General features: G+C 40.4%; 1 protein-coding gene across 9 annotated transcripts in view; it reads left to right on the top strand.

Annotated features, from left to right (window-relative positions):
- The window catches only part of mark3a (MAP/microtubule affinity-regulating kinase 3a), a 172,999-nt gene that overhangs the window by 73,933 nt on the left and 79,175 nt on the right, over positions 1-19,891 (top strand). For all 9 annotated transcript variants that reach the window (XM_060829243.1, XM_060829244.1, XM_060829237.1 and 6 more), the window contains exons 4-5: positions 1,991-2,039; positions 18,693-18,758. In XM_060829243.1, the coding sequence (XP_060685226.1) occupies positions 1,991-2,039; positions 18,693-18,758 (115 nt within the window). The remainder of the gene's footprint in view (positions 1-1,990; positions 2,040-18,692; positions 18,759-19,891) is intronic.

Here is a 19,891-nt window from a genome sequence, read left to right as displayed (position 1 = left end):
GAGCATCACAGTTTCCATTTCCTCCCTCTCAGCTGGAATGTTACAAATGAAACCTGTCACTCCAGGTAGGGCAATTAGCTATACTTTTAAAGTATATTGTATGACACATCCAACAATTAAGTATCTAAATCACCTTATCGTGCTTATTTTCCATCTAACATTTTAGAAGCATCACAAAATGTAATTGAGAGTACACAGGTCCAAGAATTAGCGACGCTATCATTTAAAAAAAAAATTATAATGTGTTTGAATATACTCTGTGCTCCAAATGTTCTTTGACATAAGACACATTTTGAAAGAAAGATCAGCTAAGTTGGACAGCAAGGTGGTAGAGGGCTTGAAGATATTGCAAACTCAAATTATATTTTAAAAATCTGTAGAAGAGTGCTAAACTGGAAGGTTACTTTTGAGAATTGTGGAAGCAGTATCGTTATACTGGTTCTAAAACCTAGGTCTCTGGTTTGGCTTTACTTCTCTATAGGGAGACAGCAAGGGTTAAGTTAAAGCTTAGTAATTCCTGTGACACCTCAAAATTGGAAACGCACAAAATTCAGCAACATCTGAAAAACAATCACGCAGTTTTAGCTGTCAATTTGACCTGTTATTCTAATTATGAATTGTGTCAAGTGACATCGGTTTTCCAATTTCCCTTGAATTTCACCATTCATTTCATACTTCTCCTACTTTTCACTTACCAGCTGACCTGGGTCTGCAATCTTCTGTAAAGGCACTTGAACAAAGAGTTGACTCGGGGGAAATCTGTAATCTCTAGAATTGGTCATTAAGTATATTCATGATATAGAGACAAGAAGAAATTCAAAGAACTACAGATGCTAGAAATCAGACACAAAACAGAAACAGCTGGAAAAATTCAACAAATCTGGCTGCATCTATGGAGAGAAAGAAGAGTTAACACTTCAGGTCCAGTGACCCTTCTTTAAAACTTTCTTCAGAAAGAAGAAATTCTTTCTTTCAGCAAGTTAATCAGTAATTAAAAGTCATACATGGCAATAATTGGCACAAAAACTTCCTAAAAACTTAAAAATGTTCTTTCCCCACACAGTTTTCTGATTTACACTACTTGTAAGGGTAGTAGAAGCAGATTCCATTCAGAAATTTGTAAAAGTATTTGGGCATGTACCTGATAAATTTGCAGGGTTATTGTGGGAAAAACCTGCAATGTGGGACAAAATCAGACAGCTGTTTCCATGAGCTGGCACAGCATTACTTACTAAATGTGCTCCTATGCTTTAAGATGTTAGTGTATGGAATGAGCTGCCAAGGAAGTGGTGGAGGCAGGTACAATTACAACATTTAAAAGCCATCTGGATGGATTCATGAATAGGAAGGGTTAGATGGATATGGGCCAAGTGCTGGAAAATAGGACTAGATTAATTTTGGATATATGGACGAGTTGGACTGAAAGGTCTGTTTTTGTGTGCTGTAAATCTCTATGACTCTGTTATAATTACAGAACTAGATTCCCTAATTATACATATGGTATTGGATTTCTTCCTGCTTCCTAAATTCTAGAGCTCCATCCAGTGGCTGAGTATGCTTACAACAGTAGCTATACTTTTTCTTTTACTTAGATACACTGTATAAATGATGTACATGTAGACTTCAAAGCTTTCTAGACCTATGGCATTTTCCATCTGAATTTCTGCTGCTCCACTGTGCTAGTGATAATGTGCTATTATTTTGCTTTCTTACCTGTTATCCAACTTATTTTGTAGCTTCTAATCTACTTCCATGAAATCACTGGCTTTCCTTTAGCAGCTATGTGAGCTTGGAGAAGGGAGGGGGATTTTATAGTGATTAAGACGGGTGAATAACACAATTGAGCTGATTCCACTGTATCATTAAAAAAAACAACTTTGCATCTTTCTTGAATTGTGTTACACATTATAAAATCAAATGGTCAAAAGAGAATACAAATGATTGCATTAATAATATATGCTTCTAATCGCATTTTCTTCTTTTCTTGCAGCTTTTCAGGGAAGTAAGAATAATGAAATGTTTGAACCATCCAAATATAGGTGAGTAAATTTTCCATATTTTTGAGGACTAAATTAGGCACTGAAAAAGTTTCTCATGTTGAAACATGCTCACGTAAAGTAATGAGAAAACCTGCTTTGCTTTGACTCTGGGCGGATAAACTCTACACCAACTCTAATGATACATTTCCATGATAGACTTGGACAAATATCTTCTGGCCTAAGATAGAATTGTTGATTAGGCATCCAACTGCTCAATAAGAACTTATGATTTCACCAATGACTCCCCTGTTCAATTATAGTAAGAGGTTTGTTCATTAAACATAGAAACACACTGAGGAGCATTCATCATGCATATATGTTCCAATAATGCTGTTGTCAATGGAAACTCTTCCTTCTTTGAGGTATTCTTGGACTGTAAGTTGATGCAGTAGGCCTTCCTGTGTCCAACAACATGAATATGTACAAAACTTAAGCCCCATATCCTATTTTGCATTCTGTCTTGTTTTCCTGAGCTAAAAACATTGAATGAAAAATCCTTGTCACCTCAGACCCCTTCTGTAGCATCACAGCTTGATGTTCTGGAAAAAAAGCATTAGTCACTTGTAACTTACAAATAAGTAGGCAAATTCATGGAATTAAGAGATATGTTATGAATTAGAAGATCTAGAATTTATTGGTTGACAAACCTTGCTCCACTGTTTGTTTTGCGCACCTGGAACCTTGTTCTTAGCCTCCTTGTTATTTTACAACTTTGCCGCATTTGAACGATTATTGCCTAATCAAATTTCCACAGAAAGTTAGCTCTGACGGTACTACCTTTTAAACAGCATGATGGTAATATAGAGCCAGTTAATTTACCTGACCTAGAAATTGAACAATTTAAGCTGCTGAACCTCCTTTCTTATGATAAGTTATCCTTAGAGATTTTTAAAAGGCAAATCTTAGATTTTATTTTGTTTCTTTTATTCCTTTGTGTGTCTTCCTTTCATCTTAGTCCAAACTTTCTTTGCCTCATTATTTCTCTTTCTGTACTTGATTAGACTGACTAATTGTCCCCAGGTATCCTGTCTTTTTCTCAATTCTCAAATCTCATTGAGTAAATAAGTATACTGCTCATCTTACAATTGGCTTCAACCTCTTCTGTCTTGTTGTCCTAGTTGAACCACTACCAGCGTGCAATTCCAGCAAATTACAGTGCAAACATTTCTATGAACTGAAAAATGCAAAAACAAATATGGCTAACAGACCATGCCACAAGATGACTGGCTGCAGTAAAGCCCTTTTCTGTAATTTACACCAACATTCTATCTCTTCCCACAGCCTTAAGTCCACTCACTTTGGCCTTCTGTCCATTGATCCACCATTAGACTTTAGTAATCTTGACCTAAATTTTTAGAGTCACTTCCTTAAGACCCTCTGCTTTTCTTCTTCCCTTCAGCTTTAAAACATTTTTAAAAACCTACTTTCCAATATACATAAAGCATTTGATAGTGTGTCACATGGCAGGTTGGTTTGCAAATTAGAAATGTATGGGTACTTGGCAGCGTCAATTAGGAATTGGCTAAAAGATAAGAAACAGAGGGTAGGTGTAGATGGGTATGGCTTAGTTTGGAGGCAAGTTGAAAGTGGTGTTCCCCATGGAGTGGTGTTGGGACACTCGCTTTTCCTGATATAATAAACGATTTGCAAATGGATGTTGAAAACAAAATCCCAAAATTTTCAGATGACATTGAGGGAGAATAATGAATGGTGAGGATGCTGCTGAGTGACTTCAGAGACATTTTGACAAGTTGTCAAATGGACAGACATAGAACATAGAACAATACAGCATAGAACAGGCCCTTCGGCCCACGATGTTGTGCCGAACATTTGTCCTAGCTTAAGCACCTATCCATGTACCTATCCAATTGCCGCTTAAAGGTCACCAATGATTCTGACTCTGCCACTCCCACAGGCAGCGCATTCCATGCCCCCACCACTCTCTGGGTAAAGAACCTACTCCTGACAACCCCCTCCCCCCATACCTTCCATCCTTCACCTTAAATTTATGTCCCCTTGTAACACTGTGTTGTACCCGGGAAAAAAAGGTCTCTGACTGTCTACTCTATCTATTCCTCTGATCATCTTAAAAACCTCTATCAAGTCACCCCTCATCATTCGCCGTTCCAATTAGAAAAGACCTAGCACTCTCAACCTATCCTCGTACGACCTATTCTCCATTCCAGGCAACATTCTGGTAAATCTCCTCTGCACCCTCTCCAAAGCTTCCACATCTTTTCCTAAAGTGAGGCGACCAGAACTGCATACAGTACTCCAAATGTGGCCTTACCAAGGTCCTATACAGCTGCAACATCACCTTGAATTCAATCCCTCTGCTAATGAACGCTAATACACCATAGGCCTTCTTACAAGCTCTATCCAACTGAGTGGCAACTTTCAAAGAGCTATGAACATAGACCCCAAGATCCCTCTGCTCCTCCACCTTACTAAGAACCCTACCATTAACCCTGTATTCCGCATTCTTATTTGTCCTTCCAAAATGGACAACCTCACACTTGACAGGGTTGAACTCCATCTGCCACTCCTCCGCCCAGCTCTGCATCATATCTAAGTCCCTTTGCAGCCAACAGCCCTCCTCACTATCCACAACTCCTCCAACCTTCGTATCGTCTGCAAATTTACTGACCCACCCTTCGACTCCCTCTTCCAAGTCATTAATAAAAATTACAAACAGCAGAGGACCCAGAACTGATCCCTGTGGAACTCCACTTGTAACTGGGCTCCAGGCTGAATATTTACCATCTACCACCACTCTCTGACTTCAACCAGTTAGCCAGTTCTCTATCCAACTGGCCAAATTTCCCACTATCTGCTGCCTCTTGACCTTCCGCGTAAGCCTACCATGGGGAACCTTATCAAATGCGTTACCAAAATCCATGTACACTACATCCATTGCTCTACCCTCATCCACATGCTTAGTCACCTCCTCAAAGAATTCAGTAAGACTTGTAAGGCAAGATTTACCTCTCACAAATCCATGCTGGCTGTCCTTAATCAAGCAGTGTCTTTCCAGATACTCATAAATCCTATCCCTCAGTGCCCTTTCCATTACTTTGCTTACTACCGACGTAAGACTAACTGGCCTGTAATTCCCGGGGTTATCCCTACTCCCTTTTTTGAACAGGGGCACAACATTCGCCACTCTCCAGTCCCCTGGGTACTACCCCCGTTGACAGTGAAGACGAAAAGATCATTGCCAACGGCTCTGCAATTTCCTCTCTTGCTTCCCACATAATCCTATGATATATCCCGTCAGGCCCGGGGGACTTGTCTATCCTCAAGTTTTTCAAAATGCCCAACACATCTTCCTTCCTAACAAGTATCTCGTCTAGCTTACCAGTTCATTTCATACTCTCCTCTTCAACAATACGGTCCCTCTCATTTGTAAATACTGAAGAAAAGTACTCATTCAAGACCTCTCCTATCTCGTTCTCGTCATTCTCATGTTTCTCACATACGCATAAAAGGCCTTGGGGTTATCCTTGATCCTACCCGCCAATGATTTTTCATGCCCTCTCTTAGCTCTCCTAATCCCTTTCTTCAGCTCCCTCCTGGCTATCCTGTATCTCTCCAACGCTCTGTCTGAACCTTGTTTCCTTAACCTTATGTAAGCCTCCTTCTTCCTCTTTACTAGACGTTCAACCTCCCTTGTCAACCAAGGTTCCCTCACACGACCATCCCTTTCCTGCCTGACAGGTACATACACATCAGGGACACGTCGTATCTGTTCCTTGAAAAAGTTCCACATTTCAATGACATCCTTCCTTGACAGCCTATGCTCCCAACTTCTGCTCCTCAGATCCTGTCTTGCAGCATCGTATTTACCCTTCCCCCAATTGTAAAGTCTGCCCTGTTGCACACACCTACCTCTCTCCATAACCAAGGTGAAAGTCACAGAATTGTGGTCACCATCACCAAAATGCTCACCCACGAACAAGCCCATCACCTGTCCCGGTTCGTTACTGAGTACCAAATCGAATATGGCCTCCCCTCTGGTCGGACAATCTACATACTGAATTAGAAAAGCTTCCTGGACACACTGCGCAAACACCGTCCCGTCCAATCTACTTGATCTAAAGAGCTTCCAATCAGTATTTGGGAAAATGAAATCGCTCATGACTACTACCTGTAAACTTCTGCACCTTTCCAAAATCTGTTTCTCCACATCTCTGCTGCTATTGGGGGGCCTATAGTAAACACCCAACAAGGTGATTTCTCCTTTCCTATTTCTGACTTCAACCCATACTACCTCCAAAGACAGATTCCTCCTCGAACTGCCTTTCTGCAGCCATTATGCCATTTCTAATTAGCAACGCCACGCCCCCTCCTTTTTTACCACCCTCCCTAATCTTACTGAAACATCTGTAACCAGGAACCTCCATCAACCATTCCTGACACTCTTCTATCCATGTTTCCGTGATGGCCACAACATTGTAGTCCCAAGTACCGATCCACGCCTTAAGTTCACCCACCTTATTTCGGATACTCCTTGCATTGAAGTATACACACTTGAGTCCATCTCTGTGTCCGCAAGTATTCCCTGTCGGTGCTACCTTCTCCACAGCCTCCCTACATTCTTGGACATCCTGAAAAACAGCTAACGTACTTGCTGGACTACAAGTCCGGATCCCATCCCCCTGCCAAATTAGTTTAACCCCCCGCAAGAGTGCTAGCAAACCTATCTCCCAGGATATTGGCGCCCTTCTGGTTCAGGTGCAAACCTCCTGCTTGTACAGGTCCCACCTTCCCCAGAATGCAGTCCAATTGTCCAAATACCTGAAGCCCTCCTTCCTACACCATCCTTGCAGCCACGTGTTCAACTGCACTCTCTCCCTATTCTTTGCCTCACTGTCACGTAGCACCGGCAACAACCCAGAGATGATAACTCTGTCCGTCCTAGCTTTTAGTTTCCAGCCTAACTCCCTGAGCTCCTGAATGACCTCCCCACCCCTCTTCCTACCTATGTCATTGGTACCAATGTGCACCATGACTTCTGGCTGCACACCCTCCCCCTTAAGGATTCTGAAGACACAGTCCGAGACGTCTCGGACCCTGGCACCTGGGAGGCAACAAACCAACTGAGAGTCTCACCCATGCCCAGAACCGCATGTCTGTCCCTCTAACTGTAGAGTCTCCTATAACTAGCGCTCTCCTCCTCTCCGCCTTTCCCTTCTGAGCCTCAGAGCCAGACCTTGTGCCAGAAACCCGGTCACTGCAGCTTACCCCTGCTAGGCCGTCCCCCCAACAGTATCCAAAGCAGTATACTTATTGTTGAGGGGAACGACCACAGGGGATCCCTGCACTGCCTGCTCTCTCCCCTTCCCATCTCTAACTATTACCCAGCTACCTCTGTTCTCTGGCGTAAATATTTCCCTGTAGCTTCTATCTATCACCCTCTCAGCCTCTCGAATAATTCTCAGTTCATCCAACTCCAGCTCCAGTTCCCTAACGCGGTCTGTGAGGAGCTGGAGTTGGCTGCACTTCCTGCAGAAGTGGCAAATGAACACAGAGAATTGATAGGTAATGTATTTTGGAGAAGAAACCTTAGGTACAGTACAGGCTCAGTAGTACAATTTTGAGAGGAATACAGAAGCAGAAGGACCTCTGGGTTCATGAACATGGTTCCCTGAAGATGGCAGGCAAGTTGAAGCTGTTATTAAAAAAGCTTAAAGGACCATTGGGTTTATAATTAGACTATAACGGTAAGTGAGTGATGTTGCACTTCTACAAATCATTGATCAGACCACACTTGGAGTGTTTTGTTCAATTCTGGGCACCTTACTTAAAAAAAAAAATGTTAAAACACTGGAGAAAGTGCAAGCCAGATTTACTGGAATTACACCAGGAATTAAGGACTTTAGATACGAGGAAGAATTAGAGAGATTGGGCTTATGCTCCTTAGAGCAGAGAAGATTAAGGGGTGACTATACTGAAGTGTTCAAAATTATGAACAATTTTGACAGGACAAAGAAGGATATTCTGTTTCAACAGGTTGGTATGTCAGTAACTGGAAGTCACAATTTCAGGATTGTCAGCAAGAGAGATGAGAAGAAACGTCTTCATTCAGAGAGTTGTTGTAGATGATGAATGGGGTTCTTATCAAGTAGGTTGCTTTGTCTTGAATGAGGTCAAGCTTCTTCAATTTAAGCAGTGCTCATCCAGGCAAATGGGCAGTATTTCATCACACTTCTAACTTTTAGATGGTGAACAAGATTTGTGGAATCAGAAAATTGATGGTCTACCACAGAATTCTCAGCCTCTTTTCTGCTTAGCATCTAAGTGGTTGGTCCAGTTTAAAATCTGGCCAGTGATAATTCAGGATGTTGATAGTGGGAGATTCAGCAATGCCAATCCCATTGAATGGCAAGGTGAGCTGGTTAAATTCTCTATTGTTGGAGATGGTAATTGCCTGGCACTTGTATGTACTCAATGTTACTTACCATTTATCAGCACGAACATGAATGTTGTCCAAGGCTTGCTGCATATGGACGCCAACTGTTTAATTATCTGAGGATTTGCAGGTGGTGCTTAACATTATGCAATCATCAATGAGCATTCTTACTTCTGTATTAGATCTCAGAAGCTTAGGTCATAAGGATTGTAACTGAAAATGATTGGGCCAAGAACACCACCTTAAGAAACTCCTGCAGAATTCCCCCGAAATGAAATGATTATCCTCCATCCAACTGCTTCCATCTTTCTTTGTGCTAGGTATGACTCCAGCCAGTAGAGACTTTCCCAAATTTTCAATGACTTTGATTTTTCTAGGGCTTCATGATGGTTTTTCTATTTAGTGTTGCCTTAATGGTAAAGGACGATCACTTTCATCACAACCCTTAGGTCATTTATTTTGACCCATATTTGGAAAAAGGCTATAAAAAAGTGAGGAGCTGAGTGGTCCTGGCAGAATCCAAACTGAATGCAGTGAGCAGCATATTGCTGAGTAAGTGCTATGCGATAGCTCTGTTGATCACTTTGCTCACAATGGAGAGTAAATTCGTAGCCACAATTATCTGAGTGGAATTTCTCCTGCTTTGTGGACAGGGCATACCTGGACAATTTCCCAGTTCCCAGGTAGGTGCTAATGATGTAGCTGGACTGGGAAATTGTACTACATTGGAGTGGATAGTGGGGAACCAATAGATGCGTATTTAGACTTCCAGAGGATATTCGACAAGATACCTCAAAAGTTTAAGTCAAAAGATCAGTGCCAATGGTGTTGGATGAAGTATATTTGCATAAATGGAGAATTGGCTGAAGGGCAAGAAACAATGAATGGGGATAGGAGTTCTTTTTCAGGTTGGTGACCTTTGACCAGTTGGGCTCTACAGGGAACAATGCTGTGACTGCAGTGGCTTATAATGTACTTGAATAATGTGGAGGAAGAAAATGAATGTATGGAAAGGTAGGTTGCGAAACTGATAAAGACAGTTTGTTGAGAGACATTGAAAGGTTAAATAAGTGGGCAAACACTTGGCAAATGGAGCATAATGTGGGAAAATGTGAAGTTGATTTTGAATGGGAGGACAAAAAAATTAAGTGGAAAAAAACTACAGAAGCAGTGACACAAAGGGACATCAAAGTACTTGCATACGAAACACGAAAAGTTAGTGCATAAGATTCCGTGATTTCCTGCTGCAATTGATAGAATCAGGAAAGCTAATGTGGAATGTTGGTGCTTATTCAAGGGAGTTGGAATATGAACAGGGAAGTCTTACTGTAGCTGTATAATATGTTGATGAGACCACAACCGGAGAACTTTGTGCAGTTTTTGTCCCCTTATTTAAGGAAATATATAATTTAATTGAAGGCAATTCAGAGAAGGTTCACTAGGATAACCCCAGGTCTGAGGGGATTGTCTTATTTAACAAAGGCTAAACAGTTTGGGACTCTACTCACTGGAATTCAGAAGAGCGAGAAGTGAGCTCATTATAACATAGAGGATTATCTAGGAGCTTGATAAGGTAAATGCTGAGATGATGTTTCCCTTCATGGGAGAATCGAGGACTAGAGGGCATAGTCTCAGAATAAAGAAGCGCAAATTTAAGACTGTGTCAAGAAGGAATTTATTCTTTGACGGTTGAGAGTTTTTGGAGCTCCTTCCTGCAGATAGGTGTTGGGGGGCTAGTTCTTGTGTATATTTAAGGCTGAGATAGATCAGTCCTTAATAAAAACGGAAAGAACTGCAGATACCGTAAATCGGAGATAAAAATAAAAATTGCAGGAAAAGCTCAGCAGTTCTGGCAGCATTTGTGGAGAGAACTCTAATTTTTATTTTTTGTCATAGATCCTATGGTCAGTTGGGAAATCAAGGGTTAAAGGGCAGGGCAGAAAAGTGGTTGAGAGGCATGTCAGCTTAACCATGATCCTATTGGAGGGGTCGAATAGCCTACACCTGTTCTTATTTCTTCGGGTTTTGCATGAAGAGGAATGAGAATTCATTAATTGGGAGAGAGTAATTGGCTTGTGGATTGAGTATTGCATTTTCCAAGTGGTGCAACGGGAATCAATTCTGAAATAGAAATTACAGCTTTGTAACGATGTCAGGATCTGTAAAGGCTAATGAATGAGGGAAACTGAATAGGCCTTCAGTGTGATGATGCCATATGGGCTTGATGGGAAAAATAAATTAAGATCTCTAGAACTTCCTCATTGTGACCATAACAATGTCTATTTCATTTATGTAACATGTACCTACTTGCTCCCGTCTAATAACCTCCACCTTGTTTAAGACAAGAGCCTTTTCTCATTGGGCTACCAAGTGGTCGTCTTCTACCATGCTGGACTGAGCAGGCCCTGTAGATTTTTTTTTGTGAAATGTTTGGGAACGGGTTTCTGGGGGCTGTGGTTGAGACACTGAATTAGTAAAAGTCATAATTTTAAACTAAATATAAACATCCAGAGAATATTCTCAATCCTTTTCTCACCATCTTATACATATGTTCAACACTGAGACAGATTTTTTAATCGGGGTTATGGAAATCAACAGGAAAGTACTGTTGGGAATGATCAGGTCAGCCATGATCTAATTGAATGGTATAGCAGACTTTAGGGACAAATGACACACTACTGCTCCTATATCTTGTGATCTTATGACGTTACTGGTAACGTGTTTTAACTTTGTTGATTGGGGGTTAAATATTGGTCTCGACCACTGTAATAACTCCCCTGGTCATCTTCAAAATAATGGCATAGGGACTTTTACTGTCACCTGAGACCAGCAAAGGCCTTAGTTTAAAGTCTTATCCAAACACGACACTTTCAAACAGCCAGTACTGTGCAAATGTGCTATCCTGAATATTCATAATGGGATTTTCTAAGGTGAAACTTGAATCCACAACAACGCAATCCACTGAGTAAGGGAGCTGTCCATCACCAAGTGTGGTTCCTAAACGAACTAGCTGAGTCCTTTGCTGCTAGACTGGGTTTGCGACACCTGTGGAAATAACCAGCAGAGGGAAAAACATACTTGACCTTACTTACCCTCACCTGTCTATCTGACGTAGAAAGATTTATCTGTGACTGTACTGTGGTAGGAGATACCCTTGTGGAAACAAACATCATCACACTGATCCTTGTGCATGGTACTAGTTACAAATTGCCATCTTGAAAATTCCCCCCTTAAACCAGCTTTCCTTGTCTTCTAATAGTTATTTAATCCTCTATCCATGCCAATATACTCCCTCTATTACATGGCTGTTCATGGGAGCTTGCAATGTCAAAGTTGGCTGCCGCAATCTACTCTACAGCAGTGCAACAACAATAAAACATTTTGGGGCATTCTGAAGTTTTGAAGTATGGAGATCAATCTTTGTTTGCCCATTCTGGCTGAAGCAAAACAAACAATACTGTTTGCCTAATCCTCTCTCACCCAGTTAGTGAAAATAAATAACTTTAATTGAGAGGAGTATAATGGTTGATGTAGTAGCAATATCCTGATAGGAAGACACTTGCCTTTTGAGTTTTTTTAAAATCTTGTATTTGCGAGTAGCTGCTTGAGAGGCACTTCATATTTATGTTTGAGACCAGTTCACTCAATTTAACCATTTGTGCAGGTCAGTAGTGAGAACAATGTAAACATAAAATATTCCCTTTGTCATTGTTCTTCAAAAGATTTTCAACTCAAAAATATCATTTAGAGGTGAAGGAAACAGTTACAGACTTGTAGTTTCCATACTGATTAAACTTGCTTGGGAGCAGAAGTAGGCCATTCCATCATTCAATCTGTCTCCACCATTCAGTAGACAATAGGTGCAGGAATAGGCTATTCTGCCCTTTGAGCCTGCACCACCATTCAATATGATCATGGCTGATCATTCTTAATCTGTATCCTGTTCCTGCCCTATTTCCATAACCCTTGATTCCACTATCCTTGAGAGCTCCTTCTGACTCTTTCTTAAATGAATCCAGAGACTGGGCCTCCACTGCCCTCTGGGGAAGAGCATTCCACACAGCCACTAGTCTCTGGGTGAAGTTGTTTCTCCTCATCTCTGTCCTAAATGGTCTACCCCGTATTTTTAAACTGTGTCCTCTGGTTCGGCACTCACCCATCAGCAAAAACATGTTTCCTGCCGTCAGAGTGTCCAAACCTTTAATAATCTTATATGCCTCAATCAGATCCCCTCTCAGTCTTCTAAACTCAAGGGTATGCAAGCCCAGTAGCTCCAGTCTTTCGGTGTAAGGTAATCCCGCCATTCCAGGGATTGACCTCATGATGTCAATATGATCAAGGCTAACCTTGTATCTTGACTCCAATTTCCTCCATGCTCCCCTATCCCTCGATTTCCTGAGAGATCAAAAATATTTTATCTCCGTATTGAATGAATGTGACAGAACATGCACAGTCCTTTGGGTTAACGTAAAAATATACAAAATAGGAACGGGGAAAACCAGAAGTCTGTTGAACAGACTCTACCTTTCACTATTATCATGGTTGATTTTGAGCTTAAACTCCACTTTCTCACCTGCTCTGCTTTACTCTTCATTCTATGACATATCGACTATCTGCTTATTCCAACATTAAATTCATTGAAATATCTGCAACCCACTGGAGCAGACAGCTCTGAAGATTTACAACATCTCAATGCAGAAATTTCTCCTCCACTCAATCCCAAATGATCAACCCCTTATCCTGAGATTTATGCTCCCATATTCTAGGTACCCTAGATAAAGGAAATTATATCTGTGAGATGTTGTCTGGCAAACTAACCTTTATATTGAATAGGCTGAACACCAGTTCTCAAACACCTCCTCTTATCTTCCTGGACTATGACCCCATGTGGAACATCAGGCCATTGCATCAACTACAGTCACCAACCTCATTTCATCTGGTGCCTCCTCTGCCTAGCTGAGCTCATCCTCAATCTGAACAACTTCTCTTTTAACTCCCTTCAGGTCAGAGAGGTGGCAATGGGTATTTGAATGGGCCACAGTTGAGCCTGTGTCTTTGTAGTATATGTGGAGCATCCCTTATTCCATTCCTATTCTGGCCCCTACCCACAACTCTTTCTCCGGTACATCCATGATATCATTGATGCTACTTTCCCCTCTTGTCCAGCTTTGTAAAAGCTTATCTGTTTCGCTTCCAATTTCCACATGCTCTCACTTTCACTTAGTCCATCTCTAACTCCTGTTTTCCCTTCCTCGACATCTCTGTTTCTATTTTTGGGGGTAGGCTGGCCACCAATATGCACTACAAACCCAACAGCTCCCACAGATACCTTGACTATGCATGCTCGTACCCTGCATCATGTAAAGACTCTATTCCGTTCTCCCAGTTCCTGCATCTCCATCGCAATTGCGTCTGGTGATGCCAACTTTGAAAGGGGGGCCTCCAAAATGTCCACTTTCTTCGTCAGCTAAGGATCCCCAACATCATAGTTGGCAGGAGACTCAACCGAGTCCAATCCATCTCCCGCACTTCAGCCTTCACCCCCTTCTTTCCATCCACTGCAGTGATAGGGTCCCCCTTTTTCCTTACCTACCATTCCACCAATCTCCACATTCAGAAAATCATTAGCTGGCATTTCTGCCACCCCCAGCAGGATGCCCCCACCAGACACAGATTCCCCTCCCCTGCCTTGTCAGCCTTACGCAGGGACTGTTCCCTCCAGAACACCCTCGTCCACTCCTCCTTCACTCCCAAACCCCCACCACCACAGGGAAGAACAGCACTTTGTTTTCCACTTGGAAATTCTACAGCTTTCTGGGCTCAATATCAAGTTCAACCACTTTAGGGCCTGAGCTGTCCCATGACCATTACCCCTATCCCCACACCTCAGTTATTGTTATTTCATTATCTGCTATTACACCCAATCTATTGCTAACCACTAACAGTGTCGATAAAGTGTGGCACTGGAAAAAGCACAGCAGATCAGGCAGCATCTGAGGAGCAAGAGAATCATGTTTCGGGCTTAACTCTGTCCTGATGCAAGGTTAAGCCCGAAATGTTGACGCTCATGTTCCTCAGATGCTGCCTGACTTGCTGTGCTTTTTCCAGCGCCACACTTTATCAAAACTGCCTTATCCAGCATCTGCAGTCCTCACTACCTCCTAGCCACTAACAGTCCCCATTCATAGCTATTCATCCAGCCTGATTGTTATCCACTCTTTTGTCCAACTGTTCTTCTCTCTCTTTGGGCTCTATCCCCACCTATCATTTACTCTTTACCCCCTTCCCCTCCTCCCCCCCCCCCCCCCCCCCCCACCCTATTTTCTGCATTAGAAGACAACATTTTCTTACTACCATCAGTTCTGAGGAAGGATTATTTGACCTAGAACATTAACTCTTCTCCACAGATGCTACCTGATAACCTGAGCTTTTCCAACAATTTGTTTTTCTTTCTGATATCCAGCATTCAAAGTTCTTTCATTTTTAATATTGTTGTCTGTCTTGTCACATTCCTTCAGAATCTTCTGTTCGATTAGATCACTTATTTCTATAAACTTCAATTATGGACCTGTTCACTCAACTCCTCATCATTGTGCCACCTTTTGTAACACGAGCCAATCTGGTGATCTTGCTGTTGCCGTAACCTATTCTGGAATTTTTCATCTATTTGAGAAGTCTGATTGAAGAGTGGACAGCCTATTCCCTTTACAGCACATACCCAGTGATCTCTGGATTTATCGTGTGTCAGTGTTGCATATTCTTCACATGTCTGGGAACTAACTTTCACAGTGGCATAAAGGATATTTTGGAAATAACATCATTTGTGATATTTTCTAAAGTAAATGCATCAAATTTCCAATGATCAAGAATATTTTTCAAATTATGAAAGAGGATTCTCATTTTGCTTTTAAAATCTACCTCGTCCCACTGGCAATCTCACTGCTTGCAGAATATTGTATAAAAAAAACTTTCAAGGTTAGATCAATTGGAATTGCAACATAGATACAATTACTGGATGACACACTGCCAGTACTGTTTTGGGGGCAGTGGTGGTGCTGGGGGAGAGAGTAGCGGAGTGTGACAGTAACGGAGTGTGACAGTTTCTGAAGCCTGGCTGTGTTTTAAAATTACATTTGAAAAATTATTTTAATTCACTAATGCTAAAATAAAGCAAGCAAGTAAGGAAATTTGTAATTAAGATATTAAGAATGCTTTGTTTAATGACAACATCTGTAAGCCATTTGAATAACTACACAAGCATTATTAAATGCAGAGTTGCTTCAATAAAACAGCGAATCCATTTTCACAAGAACTATTCCAAAACAAAAAAAGCCACTGACCAATGTTCCACTTTTTTGTGACTGTCTTCTCGTTAAAACAATTATTGTTAAGAAGTGAGCATTTTAAAAATAAATTCAGTCCCATTGTGTGCCCTATCACCCTAACAACTTAAACTTTATTGAGCTTCTGAGAACTCAGCAGGTGTGCCACTTATCAGAGTGTCCAGCTTACCTCACCCAATGATAATGTCATTGCATGTCAAGGTACATATAAAAGACAATGGGAAGATTCTTTTGTTGTTGATGGGCATTGACTGACACTTCTGTGATGCAAATACTGCCACTTGCTGGCCCAAGCCTGGATATTGTTCAGGCCTTGCTACATTTAGACACTGACAGGTTTGGTATCTGAGGAGTCTTGAATGGTATGAGTGAATATCCTAACATCCCCTCTGGGTATTAGTTTTTTTGGTCCATGTTTGAATGTAATAAGTTCAAGACTCTGTGGCCCTGGCAGAATCCAAACTGTGTGTCAGAAAGCAAATTATTGCTATGCTAGATAGCATCGATGATCCCTTCCATCACTTTGATGATCAAGAATACACCAATGGGGCAGTAATTGGTTGGGTTGGATTTGTCCTACTTATTGTGTATGGGACATAACTGGGCAATTTTTCACACTATTGGGTAGATGTCAGTGTTGTAGCTGGACATGAGCAGCATGGCGAGGGACTCAAGTTCCTGAATACTATTGCTAGAATGCTGTCAGCTCTTGTAATATCCTGTGCTTTCAGCGACTTATTTATATCACTCAAAGTGAATTTAGTTGACTGAAGTGTGTAGTATTTTATGTGATCAAGTTTGGAAGTAGCACTCCCTATACTTATTAGAAGATCTGGGCCAATGCTTTCTGTCCCATGATGGTTGAATTTCCTGGGCATTTATTTTGATCATTAAAATTGATTTTAAAGCTAACCTGGAGGGGTAGTTAATTCACTACAGTCATTTAATCACCTTGTTTTACCACTCATTTGTTAAAGTTTATTCCTCCTTTAGTCTACCTTCCCTTATGCCTGTAACCCACTTCCCCTTTCTCCCTCTTCCTGTTTCTTTTTCTCTCTTTCTCCAGATGGTTTACATTTTTCCTTCATTCTTAACTGTCAGGACAGACTGTTGTGCAGTCTGAATTAATTTTGGATGTACAGAGATATGAAAGAATTTTGCAGCCTGGAGTTAGGCTTTGTTTGCTGTGTCCATTCCAGTTCTTTGAAAGTCCTATCCACAGAGTTTCTTGAACTGTAAGCTTTTAAGTATTTTTGTTTTGTTTTAGCGGTTTAACCACTTAGCTTTTAAAAGCAATTATGGATTTTGCTTCCAGTGATTTCTCTGCTAGAACATTCCAAGCCACAGTAGCCCTTTGTGAAAGAAAACAAACGTTAACACTTTCTTTTTATTAAGGTGATGATTTTAAATCTATACTGATTTATTATTGATTCATAGATCAAAGGGAATATAATCCATTACTTAACATTGTAAAATATTTTGACTAACATCTTTCTTAATATGTGCTATCCACAATCAGCCAAGTTACAAGTTAATTTTAGGAGACTATAGAGTTGAGTTTTATGTTTGAGCATATTCAGGAGCTAAAAGCTATATTGTATGTTTATCTTCTTTATGCGAGTACACAAAAGAGCATTGACATTGCCGATTATCCAAGCATTTGAGAATTTTGCCACTGCAAAGTTAGAGTAGCTAGATTTCTATTAGAGCACATTATTTTCTACTTACTGAATTCGAGGAGGAGACCATGGTAATTTTACCAGACTAATAACTCATTCCTGACAACGGGCTTTTGCCCAAAATGTTTGTTTTCAGATGCTGCCTGACCTGCTGTGCTTTTCCAGCACCACTCTAATCTAGACTCTGATTTCCAGCATCTGCAGTACCCACTTCTGCCTAATAACGCAGTATCCCATTTTGGAGCCATGTGTTTAAACCATGACAGTCGCTGATAGAATTCAATTTAATTTAAAATTTTAGAATTTAAATCTAGTCTTAATGGGGACCATGAAGCTACCAGGGTATTCTCTCTTGTCATAAAAAACATGTCCGGTTCACTAATGCCCTAAAAGGAGGGAAATCCTTACCTGGTCTGGCCTTGATGTGACTTCAGTCCCACAGTAATGTGATTGACTCTTAACTGCCTCTGACATTGCTCTCACTGATTCTAGGTGCATTCAGGAATAGGCAACAATGCCTATTCACTTCCCTGTGATGCCCTTATTCATGAAGAAATTAAATTCAAATAAATTTAATCTTTAAAAAAAAATGAAGCAGGCTTTCCCAGTACTTTAACTAGCGCATACACAGTGAGCAAGACCAAGTGCTAGTTTTAAATCATAGAATATGCAGATTTAGCAGTTCTTACCAGAACACTGGTATTTGACTACAGTTATCCTCTTGGTCCTTAAGTAAAGTTTGAGTTTGTTTGATTTATTATTGTCACATGTACCGAGATACAGTGAAAAATGTTGTTTTTGCGTGCTATATAAGGTAAAAGTCAACTGGTGTTGCTACTTTTTATTGTAATGCAGGGCTTCTATTGAGTATTATCTTAGGTTTGCCTGTGATGACTCCTACAATCCTAACAAAATTTGCTATCTACACCCACAAATAAGAAATACCCTTTTAGGTGAGGTACTAAAAGGCAATCACTCTAGCAAGGAGCCAATTCTTTCAGAAGATAGAGACAGTAAAAATACAGGAAAAGAGAAGTTACATTATCTTTAATATACAAAATGTACTGTATTGCATTTTTAAAAACATACATAGCTCAATCATACATTAGCTGGAATTGAGTTCTCTGTTAACATAATTGAACTATCTTTCATATATGTGTTGAATTAGACATTTATCTGTCCTCATCAATATGCTAGATGTTTCATTTTTGTTTTCCAGTGAAATTATTTGAAGTTATTGAAACAGAGAAGACTCTCTATTTAGTGATGGAATATGCAAGTGGAGGTAAGTGGAATTCATCTGAAAGTAATATTGATAATTATTTTGGTTTAATGAGGATCTGATATTTTTCTGGATCTTATAAGGAAGAATATTTGGTTTTGTACAATGTTTTATTATGCCACACCTTTTCAGTGGATACTGTGCTGAATTGGAATGTATTAATTATTTTGTCAGCAACCCGGTACAACTTCCTAAAATGTGATGGGATGAATAAGTGGTTGATCTGTTTTCTGATGGTGAATGTTAGAAACGCTCAGCAGGTGACAGCATCTATAGAGAGCGAAGCAGTTAATAGTTTAGCTCTGAGCCTTTCATATGAACTGAGAAAAGATAAAAATGATTGATCAAGTGTAAGTTAGACTGGAAAGAGGAACCAAGAGTAATGATCCCAGCAGATGCTATTCCTGGACAGGTCAGATCTCTGGACTGAAATCTGGCTTGATAGATTGTGTTCTGTTATTTTTTGGTTTTAACAAGTCTTTGAAGCACAACATGCAATGCCACAGATTAAGTGTATTACACAAAAGAAATGAAGAATAACATAGAATAAGCAAACTATTTACAGGTAACACAAGTTTAAAAATTTCAAAATGATAGTAAAGTACACTCTCAATGATCCGAACAGTACTGCTTCCCAGTGCTATATCCTTTCTCTGTCACATCTAAAGGGTTTAATTTAACAGAAAAGATGCTTCAAATCTTGGTCCTGAGAATCTGAGTCTCTTCCTTAGGACTTTATGCAACAGATCTCAGACTTTCTCCGTTTCAAATAACCTTTCAAGATTTTAATGGAACACTTTTTTGGTCTGGAACGTTCAGACTTAAGTAGTTACCTTAAGAAAAAAAATATTTAAAATAGTTTCAAGCCCTCTCTTCTTATTACACACAACTGTTTTATACATTCCCCTCAGACAAGATCTTTGCAAATCTAAAACAAAAGGGTAGACTGGATCTTCCTCCAGAACCAAAGAAATAATTCTGTTGCACAACTGTTTGTGATTTCTGCTTATAAAGTTCACCCAATGCAAGCAAAACCTCATTATTTTCCAGAATTCTGTCTGTTGTACTGTGTTTTGAAAGAAATCACATTGGCCATTGCCATAGCTGCAAGTTAACCATTCAAGACCAAATCTACA

The sequence above is a fragment of the Hemiscyllium ocellatum genome, chromosome 8 (assembly GCF_020745735.1).
Source record: "Hemiscyllium ocellatum isolate sHemOce1 chromosome 8, sHemOce1.pat.X.cur, whole genome shotgun sequence".
NCBI lineage: Eukaryota > Metazoa > Chordata > Chondrichthyes > Orectolobiformes > Hemiscylliidae > Hemiscyllium > Hemiscyllium ocellatum.
The sequence above is the reverse complement of the archived record's forward strand: the minus strand, read 5'-3'. Positions and strand labels throughout refer to the sequence as shown.